Source organism: Artibeus jamaicensis, unplaced genomic scaffold (assembly GCF_021234435.1).
Source record: "Artibeus jamaicensis isolate MK-2021 breed Jamaican fruit bat unplaced genomic scaffold, CSHL_Jam_final contig_3230, whole genome shotgun sequence".
NCBI lineage: Eukaryota > Metazoa > Chordata > Mammalia > Chiroptera > Phyllostomidae > Artibeus > Artibeus jamaicensis.
This window is the reverse complement of record NW_026521764.1, coordinates 2,384,876-2,408,196: the sequence shown is the minus strand read 5'-3', so window position 1 is coordinate 2,408,196 and position 23,321 is coordinate 2,384,876. Positions and strand designations below refer to the sequence as shown.

The 23,321-nt window shown below is 37.8% G+C and overlaps 1 protein-coding gene across 1 annotated transcript in view; it reads right to left on the bottom strand.

The window, feature by feature from the left end:
• Positions 1–1,505: 1,505 nt before the first annotated feature.
• Positions 1,506–23,321, bottom strand: part of STK31 (serine/threonine kinase 31) — a 67,950-nt gene continuing 46,134 nt past the window's right edge. Inside the window, exons 22-24 of the mRNA XM_053663636.1 lie at positions 20,624–20,746; positions 8,675–8,743; positions 1,506–1,735 (exon numbers count right to left, since the gene is read on the bottom strand). Coding sequence (XP_053519611.1) covers positions 1,523–1,735; positions 8,675–8,743; positions 20,624–20,746 — 405 coding nt within the window. The 3' untranslated portion in view covers positions 1,506–1,522. The remainder of the gene's footprint in view (positions 1,736–8,674; positions 8,744–20,623; positions 20,747–23,321) is intronic.

Sequence of the window (23,321 nt, the reverse complement as noted above, 5' to 3'; positions counted from 1 at the left end):
CCAAGAATCTGCACTTCCAATTAAGTTCCCAGGTGAAGTGAATGCTTCTGGTACAGGGACCACGCTTCGGTGTAATGGTTTACTCCCTCAGAAAACATGACATCTTGAGGCTAGTACAGAGACTCTGAAATGATTAGGGACACCAGCTGCTTCCAATGTGCTGCTCCATCATCCTAGTTCAGGGCTTTCATCCTAAGGACACTACTCGTACTCCAACCATCATGTTAACATGCAGGCAACAGGAAAGGGGCAAAGGCAAAAGGGCAAACCTCTCAGCAAAGTCACCTCCTTTCAAGGAGCCTTATTTTCAAGAACCTAGTCAAAGGCCTCAACTAACAGAGAAAATGGTCAATGTAATATTTTAGCCAAGTTTACTGTCACCCCAAATAAAGTTGCAATGTATTACTAAGAAGGGAAGACTGGATTCTGAATAGGCAACTAGAGACTCTACCATACTTTAGTGTACATATACTTTAGTCACCAAATTCAACTGATTTCCCATTTAATTACTTCATTAATTTGTCCCATGTTTTCTTATCATTACTTCTACTTCCCTATATCTCTGTTTCCATCATTTCTATCACTTACTTTTTTATAATAGCCTTCTAACCGGTCTCCCTACCTCCCAGCATGGTGGTAGGTAGAAGACAGATTTTAAGGGAGCTAAAGCTGTATAACATTCCTCAATGACTCCACATATCATCCTATAAAATGATTACGGTATAAGCCTTCTACTATTTCATACAAACCTCTCATCTACCTATATGACTACTCCCTGCCTCTGATTTTATACTATTAAACACCATGACCTGTTTCTCCCTTCAGTGCTCTCTCTGCTTATTACAATACTCTTTTCTCTCCTTGACCTTTAGCATTCACCCTTTAAGATTTAACTAAGGTGCAACCATCCTCCAGAAAGCCATTTTCCATAATATAAGTACCCCTCCTCCTTATTCAGAAAAAGCTGGCCAGAGCTATCACTGGATGTTCCATATTATATTATGAAGATCTGTTTAAATCTCTGATTTTCCCAATGGATTACGTGCTTTCTAAGTACAAGGACCTTGTTTTATTTATCTTTATATTCTCAGAACTGGGTATAAAGCAGAACCAAATGATCATTTATTGGACAAAAGTGTCACCCTTCATCATCAGTTGGCCAACAAAGAATCTACACAGGATGTTTCCAACTATCGAATCTAATACCCTTTTCTAGTACAAGTATCACAGTCTAATTATGCAATTTCAAAATGCAATATAATAGGAAATCCTTACCGCCAGTCCAATGAAATGTCAAAGTATACAACTTTTTACATAGCCAAACATCTTTTATTTTTTATAACTGGAATACCAAAGATACAAGTCAACTAACTACAGAAATTCCAGATTTTTTTTCTGTTTAACCTACAGAACTTCCAGATTTTTTTTGTTTAACCTACAGAACTTCCAGATTTTTTTCTGTTTAAACCAAACTAAACAAATTTCTAAAAAGGAATGCCTGCAACAACAAAAGAATCCTAATCTAGCAAGCAAAGTGGACTTCACCACTTCTTATCTTTTCCTTATATTTATCTGAGTTCTCCAACTTTAGTTCTTCTTCCTCTTTATATTGGGTATATTCAGTATCTTTTTCTGAGTAGGGAGTCAAGAAACATTCAGCATTCATAACTTGCTCAGCAGTCATTGAACTTCTACAACAGATCAAACTACAGAGGAGGGATTTGACATTATCACCCTGCAAGGAAAAAGAGATAAAAAATTAAAATAAAATAAAATAAAATAAAACAAAACAAGAAAAAGCACAAACCTGCAATAAGGAAGGAGGATTCAACTCAAAACTTTTAACCAATGACACAGAGCTAAAATCAATTTTTTCTACTGAGATTTTTTAAATTTCTATAAAATTCAATTAGTTTTTATTAGAAATGGATTACTTAGTAACAATAAAATTGAATTATAAAAAAAATCACAGCGGAAATATCTCAAACACAAGTGAATCTCCAAGAAAGGACATTGTATGACTTCCCCTTTTCCCTCTTTCTCAGGGCACTGGTCAGAGTTGGGCATGATAAAATTTTACACTGAAGCTCCTCTGTCTGGGAGGGCACCTGGCTTTACCTGGTCACCTGCTTCTGGTTTTAGACATGATGCGCTCTCCTCTGGGGAGCCCTTGCTCCACCACTGCGATGACCATCATCATTATGCGAGTCAGAGTTCATTATGTGTCATTATTTCAAAGAACTTTTCTAGTATTACTGCATGTAAACAACACTATAATGTTGCTCCTCTATTACTTCTATCTCCCAAATCACCCCAATACACCTTTCTTGGATCTAAATGATGACTCCAATAAGATATTTCTCACTGAATGAAAATTGTCTGTACATTGCTAGTGTCCTCATTAGATTCTAAGATCTTTAAGCTCAGAAATGCAGCTTATCACCTCATCCCCAACTAGCACAGTGTCAAGAATATACCAGACACTCATTTGCTAAATGTGTAAGTAAAGGACAAGTCCCACAATGCACTCTACAGAATACTTTCTTAAACATATTTAAAGATAGGTATAAACTAAAATAAAAAATTGCAAGAGCTAACTGATAAAAAATAGCACATGCTCTTGAAACCACAAAAGTAGATTTACAACAAGTGGAGAATCACATATTTTCAGCTAGAAAGACTCTCATCTCAAATGCATCAATTTTCCCTAAGTATATTTATAAACTTTGCATGATTCCAGTAAAATACAATGACCACCCCCACATTGGAACTAAATAAGTTAACTATAAAGATCTTTTAGAATAATAATAAGCAAAAAGAAACATGAAAGTTCTGATAAGAATAGCAGAGAAGAAAAAACTAGACCTCCTAAGAAATTAAAAGATGCTATAAAGTCTGTTGATTGAAAGAATATTACACTATAATATGAATAAATAAACCAACAGAGCAAAAATATACTCCTACACAAATGAAATTTTAGTATAAGAAATTATGGCATTATCTAATGGAGGGAGGGGATAACTTTTTAATAAAGTTATTAAAGGTATTGGGATAAATGGATACCCGATGGAAAAGATTAGCTATATTCTGCCAATCAAATACCAGGATAGTTTCAACTATATCAAAAATCTAAATTTAGGACTTCCGCCAAGATGGAGAAGTAGGTGGAGGTTCCACCTCACCTCTGTGCACAACCAAATCTAAGAACAACTATTTTTAACAGCAGTCACAACCAAGCCACACGGAAAATCGACAATACGGAGTCCAAAGGACAACTAGATACTCGGCTGGACCGGTACGAGGAGCGAGGCCAGCAGCGGAGCAGGTCAGCAAGAAAAAATTCCGGGGCGGTGCGCGCAGGCAACCGAGGGCGCTGATCGCCAGTGAGCTGGCTGCCGGAGCGCACAGGGAAGAGGCGCGGTGGGTCGGTCGCGCGCATTTACGTGCGGAGAAACCAGTGAGAAGGGAAACCCGCGCGGTGCAGCAGGCTCGCAAAATTAGGATCGGATAAGCAAGCCCGAGGCGTTTGAGTGACTGGTTGCGCTGGGCTAGCGGAGAGGAACGCCATTGCTCCCTCTCTGACCCCGCCCCCACACACAGCGTCACAAACCAGCGACCTGGGTCGCCCGTCCTGGTAAACAACTAAGGCTTCGCTCCGCTCACTTAACAGCGCGAATAGACTAAAAATGGCTCTAGGACAACTCAGAGCCCCAGAACCGATAGACCTAAGTGATGAAGAAATAGCCAGTCTTTCAGATGCACAGTTCAAAACACTGGTTATAAAGATCCTTACAGAACTGGTGGATTTTAGTCACAAATTAGAGAAACATATGGAAGCTAAATTAATTGAAATGAATGCTGATACAAAAGATATCAATAGTAATGGAAAGAAAATTGGGATTCAAATCAAGGGAGAGAACCAGACGGAAGAAAAAAATGACCAAACAGAAAGGAATGAAGAAATGAGAATTCAGAAAAATGAGGAGAAGCTTAGGAACCTCCAGGACATCTTTAAACGTTCCAACATCCGAATTATAGGGGTACCAGAAGGGGGAAAGGCACAACCACCAGTTGAAAAATTATTTGAACAAATAATAAAGGAGAATTTCCCCCAAGATGGCAAAGGAAATAGACTTCCGAGAAATCCAGGAAGCTCAGAGAGTCCCAAAGAAGTTGGACCCAAGAAGGAACACACCAAGGCACATCATAATTACATTAGCCAAGATTAAAATGAAGGAGAGAATCCTAGAAGCAGCAAGAGCTAAGGGGACAGTCACCTACAAAGGAGTTCCCATCAGACTGTCAGCTGATTTCTCAAAAGAGACCTTACAGGCAAGAAGGGGCTGGGCAGAGGTATTCCAAGTCATGAAAACCAAAGAACTACAACCAAGATTGCTCTACCCAGCAAAACTTTCATTTAGAATGGAAGGACAGATAAAGTGCTTCTCAGAGAAGACCAAATTCAAGGAGTTCATCATCACCAAGCCCTTACTATATGAAATGTTAAAGGGACTTACCTAAGAAAAAGAAGATAAAAAAGATGAACAGTGAAAGGACAGCAAACTCACAGTTATTAAGAACCACACCTAAAACAAAAGCAAACTAAGAGGATAGCTAGATCAGGAGCAGAACCATAGAAATGAAGATCTCATGGAGGGTTAGCAACAGGGGAGTGGGAGGAGGAGAAGGGGGGAGAAGGTACAGAAAATAAGTAGTATAGACAGTAGATAGAAAATAGATAGGGGGGAGGGTAAGAATAGTAGGGGAAATACAGAATCTAAAGAATTTGAGACACATGTTCATGAACTAAAGGGGGAAATGGTGGGGAAGGGGTATGCAGGGTGGAGGGGAAAGGAGGGGGGAATAGAGCAAATGTAATGGCATAATCAATTTAAAAAAAAGCTTAAAAAAAATCTAAATTTAAAATATAAAATTATGTAAGTACTAGAAATAGTTTAATTACTCAATTCCCAAAATAATTAAAGACAAAAAAGTTCTTCCTTAAGCTTTTACCTCTTTTAAGATTATAAAATTTTACAAAATTGTAAAACACAATTACAGAATAAACAGGAAATCAATCTCTTAAAAGCCAAACCCTAAAGGAAACAAAATTAAGCAAATCATAAGAACTAAGATTATTAGTATAAAAAGAAGAGGAAATCTGAATATAAAATTAAGTAAAAACCCTGTATCTTGAATTTGATTTGGAAATGTGTTCTACTTTAAATGTAAATAGATTAAATACCCTGCCCACAAAAAGAAACAGAAGGATAATGGAATAAAACAAACAGAAAAAACCAAACTGTATGCAACCTACAAGATGCTCACTTCACATTTAAGGACATACACAGGCTGAAAAATAAAGGAATGGAAGAAAATATTCCATTGCAAATAATGACAGAAAGGCACTGACATGAGTTGCCCTGCCCTGGTGAATACCTAAGGCTCTGCCCCCTACCACATAATAGGCACACTGAGACAAAAAAAATATGGCCCAAATGAAAGAACAGATGAAAGCTCCAAAAAAATACAAAGCTCCACAAAAAAAAAGCAATGAAGAGACAGCCAACCTATCAGTTACACAGTTCAAAAAACTGGTAATCAGGATGCTCACAGAATTGGTTGAGTATGGTCACAAGACAGAGAAAAAGTGAAGGCTATGAAAAGTGAAATAAAGGAAAATGTACAGGGAACCGACAGTGAAGGGAAGGAAACCAGGACTCAGATCAACAATTTGGACCAGAAAGAAAAAATAAATATTCAACCAGAACAGAATGAAGAAACAAGAATTCAAAAACATGAGGAGAAGCTTAGGAACCTCCAAGACAACTTTAAACATTCCACCATCCAATTCTCAGGGGTGAAGAAGAAGAGGAAGAGCAAGAAATTGAAAACTTATTTGAAAACATAATAAAGGAGCACTTCCCCAATCTGGCAAGGGAAATAGACTTCCAGGAAGTCCAGGAAGCTCAGAGAGTCCCAAAGAAGGTGAACCCAAGGAGGAACACAGCAAGGCACATCATAATTACATTACCCAGGATTAAAGATAAGGAGAGAATCTTAAAAGCAGCATGAGAAAAGATGACAGTTACCTAGAAAGGAGTTCCCATAAAACTATCAACTTATTTCTCAAAAGAAACCTTGTAGGCAAGAAGGGGCTGGAAAAAAGTATTCCAAGTCATGAAATCCAAAGACCTACAACCAAAATCACTCTATCTAGCAAAGCTATCATTTAGAATGGAAGAGCAGATAAAGTGTTTTCCAGATAAGGTCAAGTTAAAGGAGTTCATCATCACCAAGCCCTTATTATATGAAATGTTAAAGGGACTTATCTAAAAAAAATCAAATACAAACAGTAAAATTACAACACACACACACACAACTATCAACAACTGAACCTAGAAAAACAAACACAAACTAAGCAAACAACTAGAACAGAACAGAATCACAGAAATAGAGATCACATGGAGGGTTATCAGAGACTGGGGGAAAGGGGATAATGGGGGAAAAGGTACAGGGAATAAGAAGCATAAATGGTAGGTACAGAATAGATAGTGGAAGGTTAAGAATAGTATGGGAAATGGAGAAGCCAAAAAACATATGTATGACCCATGGACATGAACTAAAGGGGGGGGAATGCTGGTGGGAGGGGGGCTACAAGGCAGAGGGAAATAAGGGGGAGAAAAAAATGGGACAACTGTAATAGCATATCAATAAAATATGTTTTTTAAAAAAGAAGGCAACCAATTGATATTTCTCTCTCATCCATCTCCTTCCACCTATCCTTCTCCCTCTCCCTCTCTCTCCCTTCCTCCCTCTCTAAAAGCAATGAAAAAATGTCCTTGGGTGAGGATAAAAAAAAAAACTTTTTTAATTGGCCAAAGACCTTGCTAGACAACTTATCAAAGATATACAGATGGCAAATAAGCATGGAAAAGATGCTCCACATCACATCACCAGGGAAATGTAAATCAAAATAACAAAAGATATACTACACACCTAATTAGAGTGCCCAGAATCTAGAACACTCATTTATCACTGGTGGGAATGCAGAATGCTACAGCCACTTTGGAATAAACTTTGGCAATTTCTTATAAAACTAAACATACTCTAAGCATACAATACAGCAACTGCATTCCTTGGTACCAACCCAAGGAAATTAACTTATGTCTTCACAAAAACCTGCACTTGGATGTTTATTGCAGCTGTATTCATAATTGCCAAAACTTGGAAGTAACCAAGACATCTTTTGGTAGATGAATGCATAAATAAACTGTGATACCTCCTGGCAATGGCAATTCAGCAGTAAAAGGAAATGAACTAGATAGCCATACAAAGACCTGAAGGAACCATAGATGAATATTACTGAATGGAAAAAAACCCTACATACTATGTGATTCCAACTATATGACATCCTGGAAAAAGAAAAACTATGGAGACAGTGAAAAAAAAACAATGGTTATCAGGATCTGGGGAAGGCAGAGATGAACAGGCAGAGCACAGAGTATTTCTAGGGCAGTGAAAATATTCTGTACAACAGTGGCTACATGTCATCATACATTTGTCCAAACCTGTAAGAATGTGCACCAAGAGTGAACCCTAATGTAAACTATAGACTTCTCGGTAATAGGATGTGCCAGGTTAGGCTCATCAGTTGTAACAAAGGCACCATTCTTGTGGGGGATGTTGATAATGGATGGACTACACGTATGTGGAGAGAGGAAGTATGTGAGAAATCTCTGTACTTTCCTCTCAGTTTTGCAGTGATCTTTAAAACTCATAAAAAAATAAATTCATTAAAAACACTGGTAAAATATATATTTTTAAATATTTTCCTTTTTAAAAAATGGCATGAGAACTTTTTAACACCTGATCATTTTATTGTTATGTACTCATTTACTGCAGTATTCTACCTCTTAATATCAAGTCATACTAGACTGTTCCATTTCAAAAGAATTTAATATTTTCACGTCTTAGGGCAGACTATTATCTTTACCAGAAAAGCCTGTCACCTCACTCTACCTCACGTAAACTCCTAGTTCAGTCTGGAAGGTTCACCTCAAATACCTACTTGGTTATCTTTGTGACCTAGCTCTTCCCACCCACTTTCTCTGCAAAATTAAAAATTGGCTTCATATAAAGTACTTCTAAATACTCTATTTATAGACCTTGGTTGTTTACTCATTCACATTTCTAAATTATTAATTTCTTCAGTGCTGCAATCCTAGTAACCCAGCTCCTAGTCCACTTCTTCATATAGCACAGGTACTCCAATTATGTTGGCTGAACACACAGATGAATGGCAAAGCAAGCAATACAAATGACACACACAGATGTGTGCAACTGATACAGTCAGGTAGTTATAAAGAGAATAAAATATTAATTTAATAACAACCTTGGAAGACACAGCAAAACTATTTTTCCTTGGTAGTTAGATTATTCATATAATTTATGTAACACACATTCCAGTTGCTTTCGAAAGCAGTAATTCTCTGGCAGTAGTTTAAGTAGGGTACTTAAGGTTTTTAAAATATTTCTTTATTGTGAATATTACTTGGTATTCATACAAATACTAGAGGATGTTTTCAGTCAAATATCTAAGTTTACTACATAAAGACTACACATCTATTGTATACCACATTTCCAACAAGTAAATGACAAAAAAGTCACATACCAAATGAAACTGATCCACTTTCGGGACTCCATCTTCATTTGTCTCAAATTCCTGGTTTTGAACAGAAAGCTGCGAAAGAAGATGAGAAGGAATAAATTCCCAGTGTATCAATACTGACCCCGCAATAGAGTCAAATCTGGAACTCTTCAGAAGAGAAACGCTAATGCAAAGAAAGCACATTAACCCTTGCAGGATAAAAACTTTCATTATAGTAAGAATTTGTTCACAAGCAGCCAAGCAATTCCTGGGACCCCTAAAGTATCAATCAGAGTGGTCACACACAGTATAAGCACTTCTAATGCTTCTTCACTGCACACACAAGTTTATTAAAATTTAGAAGCTTATTTCCTGTTGGTTTCACCACTACTCTTATGTTGATCTACAAAGAAAGTAAATCAGGGCAAACTTTCTTCCTCCCTTACACCTAACCTGTGTTCGAGGAATACATATTAAACTTTGAAAAAACCTGTGAAATATGGGTAATTTCTTACACACTCACAGATAATCAGAACTGTATGTGCTTGTCACCAGTCTCAATGACAATCACCCAATGATCTCACGACACAAACTTATGTGTATCATTTTTCAGGCAAATCTCATCACTGTCATTTTATCCATAAATAATATGTATTTCTAAAAGATAGTCTATTCTAACATAATCACAATGCCACACTAAAAAATTAATAATTCTTTAATGTTAAATAACCAGCTTTAAAATTTTTAATCTCATAAATATCATAAATTATTTTACTTTTATACATTTTATTTCAATCCAGATTCAAATAAGTTCCAAACAATGAAATTCCAAAGATGAGCAGAAAAACTTATGGATTCTTTACCACTAAGAACAACTATAAAGGTTGGAAATAACATTAAAAAAAATGCCCTAGCAGATGTGGCTCAGTGGATTGAGCACCAGCCTGCAAACCAAAGAGTTCAATTCCCAATCAGGGCACATGCCTGGGCTGCAGGCAAGGTCCCCAGTTGGGGGCAAGCAAGAGGCAATCAACTGATGTGTTTTTCACACACCAATGTTTTTATCCCTCCCTATCTCCCTCCCTTCTCCTCTCTCTGAAAATAAATAAATAAAAAATTTAAAATTATGAATAAAATTACAACAAACTCACAACTGTCAACAACTGAACCTAAAGAAAACAAAAACAAACTAAGCAAACAACGACAACAGGAACAGAATCACAGAAATGGAGATCACATGGAGGGTTATCAGCAGGGAGAAGGAGGGGGAGAATGGGAAAGAAGATACGGGGAATAAGAAGCAAAAATGGTAAGTAGAAAATAGACAGGGGGAGGTTAAGAATAGTATGAAAAATGGAGAAGCCAAAGAACTTACATGTATAACCCATGAATGTGAACTAAGTGAAGGTGGAATGCTGAGGGGATGCAGGGTGGGGAGGGGAATAAAGGGAGGATAAAATGGTACAAGTGCAATAGTATAATCAATAAAATATATTTTAAAAAATTAAATAAATGAAATTAAAAAACAACAACACAACCAAAGGAGATCTCTGACAGGTTGAGAGAGGAAGGCACACGGGTTAAAGAACCCAGGACTGAAAGAACAACATAGTTCCAGGGCATCTTCTGACCCTCACCCATCCAAAACAATTACACAAATAAGACAGACTCAAAGAAATTGATAACACTTTTGAAACTATAAAAAGAGTTTAATCTTGAAAACAATCAAAGATAGAACGCCACCTTCAGAAGAACGCCACCTTGAGTGTCAGAGGACTTCTTATGCGGAGCTATGGAGCACAGATGAAGGGACATAACAGTTTTCAACTGGTGAAAAAACTCAACCACAAATTCTGTACCCAGTGAATCAATCAGAATGAAGGTGAAATCAAGACGTTCTAGTCGAAGGAAAACTAAAAGAAGACTTGCCCCTGAAGAATGTCTAAAGAAAGTAGTTCAAACAAAAATGAAATTAATGTTTAAAAAGGAATCCTGGAGCATTAGGAAGGAATAATAGAAAGAATAGAAATATGAGTAAATACCATGACTATCCTTCTCACCATGAGTTTCCTAAATCAAATAAAAGGATGGAAGCCCCAAAAACTACACAAAAATGTTAACTAGAGCTTTGATATAGGCAAATGCTAGAAACAATCCAATGTCCTTCAACAGGTGAAGAGATCAACAAATGTGGTACATACATACAGTAGAATACTACAGAGCAACAAAAAGGAATGAACTATTTGATACACTAAACAACTTGGATAAGTTTCAAAGGCTGAGTGAAGAAGCTGGTCTTAAAATGTATGATACCATTTATATGACATTTTTAAAACATCAAAACTATAAAGGAAACATCAGCAGCTGCCAATGGGTAAGGGTTGGAAGGGGGGTAACAACAAAGGGATATCACATACAACTTTTCTAAGTTATGGAACCATTCTGTACCCCAATTATAATGACGGTTGTTACGCTAACCGATACCTGTTAATATTCATAGGTCTATACGCCAAAAATAGTCAACTTATACTACATGTTACTTTTTAAAAATTAAATTTTTTAAAAACCTTAATCGACATTTAAAAAAAGCAAGAAATTGAATCCAACAATATATTTACTCATAAAGCCCTTTACTACCATTTGATGAAGAAAGAAAATCGCTGGAATAAAGAGTGCTATTGCTATACAGAAATGAATCAATTTAATTATTTCTATGGCTATGATGGCTCTAAAACCAGAAAACTTGAAATACCAGCACAGGACTTCCAGCCAAGATGGAGGTGTAGGTGGAAACACTGTGCCTCCTCGCACAACCAAGTTTAAAGACAACAAAGTTTTAGTAACAAAAACGCAACCAAAACAGACAAAATTGAACTGTATGAAAGTCCGACAACAACGAACCATTCAGCCAGACCAGTAAGAGGGGCGGAGTCAGCGGCTGGTGGAGTGGGGTCGCACAGGAAAAAGTCGCGGACCGACCCAGGTGCACAGGCAGCGGTTGGCAGATCCCAGGTGTGGGGTGGCAACTGGGGAACCCAGTGGGGGCACAAGGCAGTTGGCTGACCACCGTCAAACTCACAGATAAAGCAGGCAAAGGAGGAAGAGTGAGACAGACTGCGCGGACTAGGGCCCCAGTGATGGGAATTAAACCCTAAAAGCACCAATTGCAAAAACTTTCAGGGTCGAGGTGCTGAGAGAAGCTCCAAGGCTCACAGAGATTTGTTGGAGAGACCCACAGGGTCCTGGAGGTGCACAGGCCCACACACCTGCATTGCTTACGAGAAGCAGCAGAGGGGACTGAAGTCCAAAAGAGAGCGGAACAAATGCAACTGCCCCTCTCTGACCCCACTCCCACATACAGCATCACAACCCAGCAACTGGGTCACTCCACCCTGATGAACACCTAAGGATCTGCTTCTCATACATAACAGGCAGGAACACACCAAAACATTATGGCTCAAACAGAAAAACAAATCAAAGCCCCAGAGCCAATACTTCTAAGCAACCAAGAGATAGCCAACCTATCAGATGCACAGTTCAAAACACTGGTAGTCAGGATGCTCACAGAACTGGTTGATTATAGCCACAAATTAGAGGAACAAATGAAGGCTAAACTAAGTGAAATGAAGGGAAATGCACAGGAAACCAATAGTGATGGAAAGGAAACTGGGACTAAAATCAATGGAGTGGACCAGAAAGAAGAAAAAAATGACCAAACAGAAAAGGATGAAGAAACAAGAATTCAAAAAATGAGGAGAGGCTTAGGAACCTCCAGGACATCTTTAAACGTTCCAACATCCGAATTGTAGGGGTACCAGAAGGGGAAGAGGAAGAGCAAGTGGAAAACTTATTTGAACAAATAATAAAGGAGAACTTCCCCAAGCTGGCAAAGGCAATAGACTTCCAGGAAATCCACGAAGCTCAGAGAGTCCCAAAGAAGTTGGACCCAAGAAGGAACACACCAAGGTACATCATCATTACATTAGCCAAGATTAAAATGAAGGAGAGAATCCTAGAAGCAGCAAGAGCTAAGGGGACAGTCACCTACAAAGGAGTGCCCATCAGACTGTCAGCAGATTTCTCAAAAGAGACCTTACAGGCAAGAAGGGGCTGGAAAGAAGTATTCCAAGTCATGAAATCCAAAGACCCACATCCAAGATTGCTCTATCCAGCAAAGCTTTCATTTAGAATGGAAGGGCAGATAAAGTGCTTCTCAGATAAGGTTAAATTCCAGGAGTTCATCATCACCAAGCCCTTATTATATGAAATATTAAAGGGACTTACCTAAGAAAAAGAAGTTAAAAAAACATGAACAGTGAAAGGATAGCAAACTCACAGTTATTAACAACCACACCTAAAACAAAAGTAAACTAAGAGGACAGTTAGATCAGGAGCAGAACCAGAGAAATGGAGATCACATGGAGAATTAGCAACAGGGGAGTGGGAGGAGGAGAAGGGGGGAGAAGGTACAGAGAATAAGTAGCATAGACAGTAGGTAGAAAATAGACAGAGGGGAGGGCAAGAGTAGTATAGGAAATACAGAATCTAAAGAACTTGTGACACATGGACATAAACTAAAGAAGGGGGAATGGTGGGGGAGGGGTGTGCAGGGTGGAGGGGAATGAAGGGGAGGGAAATGGGACAACTGTAATGGCATAATCAATAAAATATTTTTTTAAAAAGAAATACCAGCACAAGGCTTCTCAAACTACTCCAAAATATTTAAGAGGAGGGAAGACTCCCAAGCTCATTTTACTAGGCCAGCATTATGCTAATCCCCAAACCAGATACGAACACTACAAAGAAAGAAAATTATAGGCCAATAACCTCATGAACATAGATGCTAAAATCCCCAAAAAACATAAGCAACCCAGATCCAGGATCATAAGAAAGATCAGACACCATGATCAAGTGGGATTTATTCCAGGAATGCAAAGCTGGTATAATATCTACAAATTAATGTGATACATCATAAACAAAATGAAAGATAATCACATGTTCATATCAAATGATCTTACCTTTGATAAGTTCAAATGCATATGATAAAATCTAGCACCCATAATAAAAACTATCAACAAAGAGTCAATAGGCAACTTCCAGCTGAGATGGAGGCGTAGGTAGACACACTGTGCCTCCTTGCACAACCAAAAGAAGGGCAAAAACAATTTAAAAACAAAAAACAACCAGAACTGACAGAAAATCAAACTGTAAGGAAGTCCAACAACCAAGGAGTTAAAGAAGACACATTCATCCAGACTGCTAGGAGGGGCAGAGATGAGCAACTGGGCAGAGAGGACTCACAGCAAGGTGGTGGCTGGTGGAGCATGTAGCCTCACATTCACTCGCAGAGGAACCAAGAGAAACAACTGGGGAAAGGGATGGAGAAGCAACCCAGGGCCCCAGCGCCAGGAAATAAAGCCTCAAACCACTCATTGAAAACACCTGTGAGGGCAGACTCGCCAGCAGGAGAAACTCCCAGCCTCACAGGAGAGTTCATTGGAGAGACCCACAGCATCCTAGAATGTACACAAAACCACCAACATGGGACTCAGCCCCAGAAGGACCCAATTTGCTTGGGGGAAGCAGGGAAAGTGACTAAAATCAGGCAGAGATCTGAACAAGTGCTATTGTGCCCTCTCTGACCCCTGCCCCACATACAGCGTCAGAATCTAGTGACTGGGTTGCCCCACCCTAGTGAACACCTAAGGCTCCGCCCCTCACTACATAACAGGAGCATCAAGACAAAAAAAAAAAAAATGGCCCAAATGAAAGAACAGATCAAAGCTCCAGAGCAAATACAACTAAGTGACAAAGATACAACCAACCTATCAGATGCACAGTTCAAAACACTGGTAATCAGAATGCTCACAGAATTGGTTGAATTTGGTCACAAATTAGATGGAAAAAATGAAGACTATGCTAAGTGAAATAAAGGAAAATGTACAGAGGACCAATAGTGATAGGAAGAAAACTGGGACTCAAATCAATTTGAACCAGAAGGAAGAAAGAAACATCCAACCAGAAAAGAATGAAGAAACAAGAATTCAAAAAAATAAGGAGAGGCTTAGGAACCTCCAGGACATCTTCAAACGTTCGAACATCCGAATTATAGGGATACCAGAAGGAGAAGAGGAAGAGCGACAGTGGAAAGCTTATTTGAACAAATAATAAAAAAAACTTCCCTGATCTGGCAAAGGAAATAGACTTCCAGGAAGTCCAGGAAGCTCAGAGAGTCCCAAAGAAGGTGAACCCAAGGAGGAACACACCAAGGCACATCATCATTATATTAGCCAAGATTAAAGAAAAGGAGAGAATCTTAAAGGCAGCAGAGAAAAGGAGAGTTACCTACAAAGGAGTTCCCATCACACTGTCAACTGATTTCTCAAAAGAGACCTTACAGGCAAGAAGGGGCTTGAAAAAAGTATTTGAAGTCATGAAAGGCAAGGACGTACATCCAAGATGACTCTATCCAGCAAAGCCATCATTTAGAATGGAAGGGCTGATAAAGTGCTTCTCAGATAAGGTCAAGTTAAAGTAGTTCATCATTACCAAGCCCTTATTATATGAAATGTTAAAGGGATTTATCTAAGAAAAAGAAGATAAAAAATATATACAGTGAAATGACAGCAAACTCACAGTTATTAACAGCCACACCTAAAATAAAAATAAAAGAAAACTAAGCAAACAACTAGAACAGGAACAGAACCACAGCAATGGAGATCACATGGAGGGTTATCAACAGGGAAGTGGGAGGGGGAGAGAGAGGGAAAAGGTACAGAGAATAAGTAGCATAGATGGTAAGTAGAAAATAGATAGGGGGAGGGTAAGAATAGTATAGAAAATTTAGCAGCCAAATAACTTATATGTATGACCCATAGACATGAACTAAAGGGGGGAATGTGAGTGGGAGGGGGTTTGCAGAGTGGAGGGGGTGAGGGAGGAAAATAGGACAACTGTAATAATATAATCAATAAGATATATTTAAATTTTTTTAAATAAAAAAGAGTCAATAGTCAAATATACCTCAACATAATTAAGGTCATTTATGACAAACACACTGCCAGTATAATACCCAATGGGCAAAAACTAAAAGCATTTCCCTTAAAATCAGGAACAAGACAGGGATGTTTGCTTTCACTGCTCTTGCTCAACACAGTACTGTAAGTCCTAGCCATACCAATCAGACAAGAAGAAGAAATAAGAAAGCATTAAAATTAAAAAGAAAGAAGTAAACTCCTTATTTGCAGATGATGTGATACTGTATATAGAGAACCCTAAAGATTCCACAAAAAAACTACTAGAATAAATGAATTCAGTAAATAGCAGGATATAAATAAATATCCAGAAATCAGTTGCATTTTTATACACCAATAATGAACCATCAAGAAGGGAAACTTAGAAAACAATCCCATTTACAATTGCTTCAAAAAAATACCTTGGAATAAATTTAACCAAGGATATAAAAGGCCTTTACTCAGAAACTATAAGACACTGAAGAAAGAAACTGAAGAAGATACAAATAAGTAGAAGCATATACCGTGTTCATGGATTGAAAGAATTAGCATTAAAATGTCAATACTACCCAAAGCAATATACAGATTCAGTGCAATTCCTATCAAAATACCAATGGCATATGAAATCTATCCAGAAAAAGTCCAGCCATTGTTAATATAGTAGTAAGAATGGTTTGTGTGACATTGATATAACCTGGCAGCCAAGGAGAGTGAGCTGGATGCACATGCATGAAAAATGATGACTCTTCACTGCACTAGTCAGTGGGGTGGTAGATGCCATTGAGTGACCATGTGCACTGTGTGGCTGTCACATTCAAAATCAGTGAGCAAGTAGAGCAATGAATCTCCATTCAATTTTGCATTAAGTGTGAACACTCCTCCACAGAAACTATTGGGATGATTCAGAAGGCTGCTGCTATGGGCAACTGGTGACTGAAGCTTTATCAGGACTACACATATACTCCTGCATCGTGTCTTGTGCAGTTTTTTGGTGAAACATCAAATCACCATGTGACTCAACCCCTCTCTGGCCCAGATTCAGCACTCTCAACTTCTGCCTTTTCCCAAAACTACAATCATCTTTGAAAGGGAAGAGATTTCAGACCATCAATAAGATTCATGAAAATATGATGGGGCAGACTGGTGAACTGTGTGAAGTCCCAAGGTACCTACTTAGAAGGGGACTGAGGCATCATTGTCCCATGTACAATGTTTCTTGTATCGTCTATCTTCTTCAATAAATGTCTCTATTCTTCTTCTTACATGGATGTACACCTTCTGGACAGACCTCGTATTTCATAGAACTAGAATATTCCAAAAATTTACATGGAAAAACAAAAGACCCTGAATAGGCAAGCAATCTTGAGAAAGAATAACAAAGATGGAGGAATCACATTACCTGATATTGAACTGTACTACAAGGCCACAGTAATCCAAACGGAGTAATACTGGCATAAAAAAAACAAACATACAGATAGATGGAATGGAATAGAGAGCCCCAAAATAAACCCATGCCTTTTTGGTCAATTAATATGTGATAAAGAAAGCAAGAACACACCATGGGATAATAGACTTATTCAATAAGTGATATTGGGAAAACTGGACATATACATGCAAAAAAATAAAACTAGACCACCTACTTACACCACACACAAGAATAAACTTAAAATGGATTAAAGATTTAAATGTTAGACTTGAAATCATAGAAATCATAGAAGAAACATAAAGAGTAAAATCTCAGACATTTCTCATAGCAGTATTTTTTCTGATGTATCTCCTAGGGGAAACAAAACAAAAGAAAAAAACAAAGGGTACTACATCAAACTAAAAAGTCTGCACAGCAAAGAGGACACCAACAATATGAGAAACACAACCTACAGAATGGGAGAACATATTTGCCAATGATACATCCAATAAAGGGTTAATATCCAAAATTTATAGAGAACTATACACTCAACAGCAAAAAAATCCAATTAAAAAAAGGGTAAATGACCTGAATAGACAATTCTCCAAGAGGACATACGAATGGCCAAAAGACATATGAAAAGATGCTCAACAAAGGAATATAAATTAAAGCCACAATGAGATATCACCTCACACCTGTCAGAATGTCAATGACCAATAAATCAACAAACAAGAATTGTTGGCAAGGTCATGGAGAAAAAAGAGCACTCTGCATTGTTGGTGGGAATGCAGATTGGTGCGACCACTATGGAAAACAGTATGGAGTTACCTCCAAAAATTAAATATGGAACTGTCTTATGACCCAGTGATCCTACTTTGGGGACTATATCTTAAGAATCCTGAAACACTGATTTGAAAAAATATATGTACCCTATTTTTACTGTAGCATTACTTATAATAGCCAAGACTTGGAAGCAGCCCAAAAGCCCATCAGTAGATAAGTTGATTAAAAAGCTCTAGTACATTTACACAATGGAATACTACTCAGCCATAAAAAAGGAAGTCTTACCTTTTGGATGGACCTGGTGAGCACTATGCAAAGTGAAATAAATCAGACAGAGAAAGACAAGTGCCACATGATTTCAGTTATATGTGGAATTTAAAAAACAAAGTAAATGAACAAGTAGACCAGAAACAGACTCGTAGATTCAGAGGACAAACTGAGGTTGCCAGATGCGAGGAAGGCTGGAGGGATGGGTGAAAAAAGTGTAGAGATTAAGAAATATAGATTGGTAGTTACAGAAAAATCCTGGAATACAAAATACAGCACAGAGAATATAGTCAATAATACTGTAAAAACTATGTACGGTATCAGATGGGCACTAGACTTATCAGGGTGATCGCTTTGTAAGTTATATAAATGCCTAATCACTGTGTTGTACACCTAAAACTGATAATGTATACTACTGTACATCCTGTAACTAAAAATAAAAAATTGTATTAAAAGTGAACTACCATGTACAATTGCATCTGTTCCTACTGTCTCTACTCTGCTCCACTGATACGTATGGCTAACTCTACACCAACATCTCACTTGCCTGACTTTTAATTTTATTAAGTCTTAAATCGAGATAGTTTAAGTCCTCCAATTCTATTGTTTCAAAATTATTTTACCTAACTCAGATCCTATGTATTTTCATGTAAATTATAGAATATAACGATTACTGAAAAAAAAAAAAAAAACACAGCCTACAAGCATTTCTGTTGAAACTGTGTTGAACCTACAGACCACTCTGAGAATTCACATTCATATAACATTGAGTCTTCTGGCCTGTGAGCATGGTACATCTCTCCATTGATTTATTTCTTCTTCAAATTCTCTAAACAATACTTGGTAATTTTCAATGTATAGATGTCACATATCTTGTGTCAAATTTATCCTTAAAAATTTTGCATTTTTGATACTTTGGTAGGTGATTTTTTTAACTTTAATGTCCTATTGTTATTTGCTAATATATGGAAACATTTAATTATCATGCTAACCTTTTTTCCTGCAATCTCACTAAACTTACTTGTTACTTCTGGTAGCTCTTATGCACATTCCTAAATATTTTCTACATGATGAAAACTGCTTTACTTCTTCCTTTTCAAACTGTGCATTTTCTGTTTCTTTTTGTTGTCTTATTAAACTGGCCAGACCGGGATCAGCAAACTGGGGCTTGCATGCCAAATCTATTCCACTGCTTATTTTTGTACAGATTGAAAGCCAAGAATAGTTTTTACGTTTTTCTATATTTAAAAGAAAATCAAAGAATACTATTTCTTGACATATGAAAATTATATGAAGTTCAAGTTTCAACATTCAAATTCAAGTTTGAATAAGTAATGTTCTATTGGAACAGAGCTACTCATTCATTTACATACTGCCTGTGGCAGCTTTCATGCTACAGAGACCATACAGCCCACAAAGCCTTAAATATTTACCATCTGGCCCTTTATTTTGCTGACCCTTGGGCTAGAACCTCTAGTACAATGGTAAAGAGAAGAAGTGAGAACAGATATCCCTCCCTGATTAATACTAATTCCTCAAAATTCACAGGAAGAATGGGTTTAAACCATGAATAAGAAATATAAGGGGGGACCTTCCAGAAAGATCGGAATTATCTTCTGGAGGCCAGGCCCCTTGTAGGACAGGATTCCCCCACTAGGTGAGTGTTCTAGGAGCCCATCTGTATCAGTGAACCAGCTGGCATTGTGAGAGGCTGCGTTCGGTTTCAGTGAATTCTTCTGAAGGCTCTTTCATCGCATTTTGCCCATTTCATGATGGGTGATTTACAAGTGCACCTGCCCACACCAAGATAAGTGTTCAGTAGTTTTTGATGAAAATCGCATGGCCCCCATGCCCTACTCACCCTCTCCACCCAATCTAGCCCCGAGTGACTTCTCTTGTTTCCCGGTACGAAAATGTTTTGCCAATGGGAAAGAGGTGAAACGAACAATAGCAGAAACATTAAAAGCTATCAAAATTGAAGAGTTCAAAAACTATTTTGAGTAGTGGAAAAACATCTCAATAGGTATATTGCATCAGATGGAGAGTATTTTCAGCAGGTGACTGAAGTTTCGAGATATAAGAAAAATACACAATATATTATAAATAAATTCCAGGGGTTTTCTGAGGTTCCCCCCTTGTAGCTGTCCGGTTTACACTGAAATCAGGAACATTTACTCAAGGCTCACTTAAAATTTATTTTCCACATTATCTGGACAAAGTGCTTCCCGATAACATAGGACAAAATCATCTTCACTGTTAATTTTGACTTTTAATAAACCTAAGACAAGAATATGGTATGTACATGTATAACAAGCCAATTTGTAGAGAGTACATTAACAGGTGATAGGAAGTATGTCAACAGTTTATCATAAAACTTTTTTAAAAGGAAGAAACCAACTTCTAAAAATCAATCACTGCTTTTTATGTTGAGGAAAATCACTTTATATATTGAAATGTGTACACATATATATAAATAACTGCCCTATTTCAATAAAAATAACATACCCACAATAAAATGCAGCCGTACGCATATAAGTCAGAACTCGGAGAAGCAGGCTTTCCCATTTTCACCTCGGGTGACATCAAACTCAAGTCACCAAGCATCACGTTCACTGAGGATCGCTGACTCTACAAAACAACGGGTAAATATCTGAGAGGAAACACAGTTGGGGTGGCTTTGGGTGAAGCACTCTACGTTTAATCAACACACCAAAAAAAAACCCAAATTTATTTAAAATACTCCATTCTCTTTTGCTATCAAGTATTTTTACTTAACTTCTGCTATTATAAATTGCTCCTAAAACCAGTTTCATAAAATTAACAGTGAGACATTGGTTACATTTCACATTGTAGACTCAAATAGATTCAAAAGTAAGAACCATTAACTGTTTAAACACTTGGTACTTTTTTAAATTTATAAGGGTAAGGAAACTGCTATCTTCTAATTCTGGAAAATTCTGAAGAGCTTTTTAAGAAACAGAAGGCCTACAAAGCAATCTTCCTTCCTCCCTGACCGTTTTCTGAGCACACCATTCCCAATGGGCCAAGGAGCATCTAACAAGAGGGGCATGAAGCCTGGACTCAGGCAGGTCTCAACTGTGACTCTTCCCTCCCACTTGTCTGCTGTGTGACCTCAAGCTTTCACCTCTTTGAGCCTAAATTAATTTGTAAAATGGAAATAACATCTACCTACAGAGTTACGGCAAAGTTAAAGGCAACACAATAACTACCTAGCACGTATCACAGTGAATTATCTCTTCTCCTCCTGCTCTTTACCCTTGCTTCTCGGAGGGTGGTGGTCCAAAGACCAGTAGCTAGAGCATCACCCAGGAGCTTGTCAAAGATGCAGAAGAACATCCACCCCAGCAATGCTGAGTAAAAACTTGCATTTTAACAAGGTCCCAGGGTGACGCATATGCAATTTAAAGTCTGAAAAACAATGATCTTAACCAGTCTACTTATCAAATTTCTCTTCCTATTTAAATACAAAGTCTGGCACAAATAATGCCCCGTTTTTATTACAAAACCTTTTATTACAAAATCATAAGCATGTAATTCTGCACCATAACAATATCACACTCAAGCACACCATATGACACTGCAGGTGAAACGTTCAATTAAAACTATAAATCATTGCACCCATATTATTACCCTACCACCACGCTCAAGCAGGCCTTACTTCTGCTGGACCCTGTACTTCAATCTGAGATTGGTGTGGAAAATGAAGCAAAAGGTGAACTTAATCAATATTTCACAGTAAATCATTTTAAATAAAGATTAACACAAGGTTTTGGTAATAATACAGTCGATGAATCAGTATAAAAGGGGAAGAATCGTTTTTCGGAGTAACCATGATGTCTACAGTTGTGCAGACAGTATACTCAAAATATAAATTAACCGCCCTGGCTGGTGTAGCTCAGTGGATTAAGCGCAGGCCTCCGAACCAGAGGATCTCGGTTTGGTTCCCGGTCAGGGCACATGCCTGGGTTGCAGGCCAGTTCCCTGCAGGGCAGTTCCCAGCAGGGGAAGCACTAGAGGCAACCATACATTGATGTTTCTCACCCCTTCTCCTTCCCCTCTAAAGATAAATAAATAAATATTTTAAAAATATATATATAAATTAACCAGGGTCCCTAAGAGATGAGTACTTTTTAAAATTATTTTATTTTATTTTATTTTTAACACTTTTGTATTGTTGTTCAAGTATAGTTTTCTGCCTTTTCCCCCCACCGCTCCCCACCATCTCAGCCCTCCACACCTCCCTCCAGAGGTGAGAACTTTTTAAAACTCATAATTTAGTTACTTTTCTTAAGACACTATCTTAATTTTCAGATAAATTAATATGATAAAATAAACAGCCCAGCAAATCTGCTTTGTCTTAATCCTTCATCATAATCCAGCATTTCATTATAGTTTTACTTTTGCATTTTAAAAATCTTTCAGAGCTACCATATGGAAACCATCGAGACTACACATTCACAGGTGGCAGGCATTACCCTATGACTTGCAAGTGACCAAAGGGTAAAGCATTATGACTCACACAATCAAAAGGGAACTTTTGTCCTGGCTGGGTGACTCAGTTTGTTGAAGCACTGTTCCGTGCACCAAAAGGTTAGGGGTTCAATTCCCAGTCAGGGCACATACCTGAGTTACGGGCTCAATCTCCAGTAGGGGAGTGTGCAATCAATGTCTCTCTCAATCAATATTTCTCTCTCTCCCCCCTCCCCTATCCCTACCTCACTCTCTAAAATCAATAAACATATCCTTGGGTGAGATTTTTTTAAAAAGGGACTTGCTCAGACAATAAAACGTTTGCAAGGATGTAGAGAAAGTAAAATGCTCATGTGAGCATGCAAAAGGATGTAGCCACTTTGGAAAACAGTTTGATTCCTTAAAACAGTAAAACAAGAGTTACACATAACCCAACAACTCTAGTCCCAAGAGAAAGGAAAACATATATCCACACAAAAACTTGTACACTAATATTCATAGCAGCATTACTTATAATAATCAAAAAGTAGAACCCACCCAAATATCCATGAACTGAAAAATGAAAACAAAATATGGTATATCCATACAATGAAATATTTGGGCAGTTTTTAAGAATGATGTTCAGCCCTGTCCAGTGTGGCTCAATTGGTTGGAGCATCATCCCAGCACCAAAAGGTCGCAAGTTTGATTCCCAGTCAAGGCACATACCTAG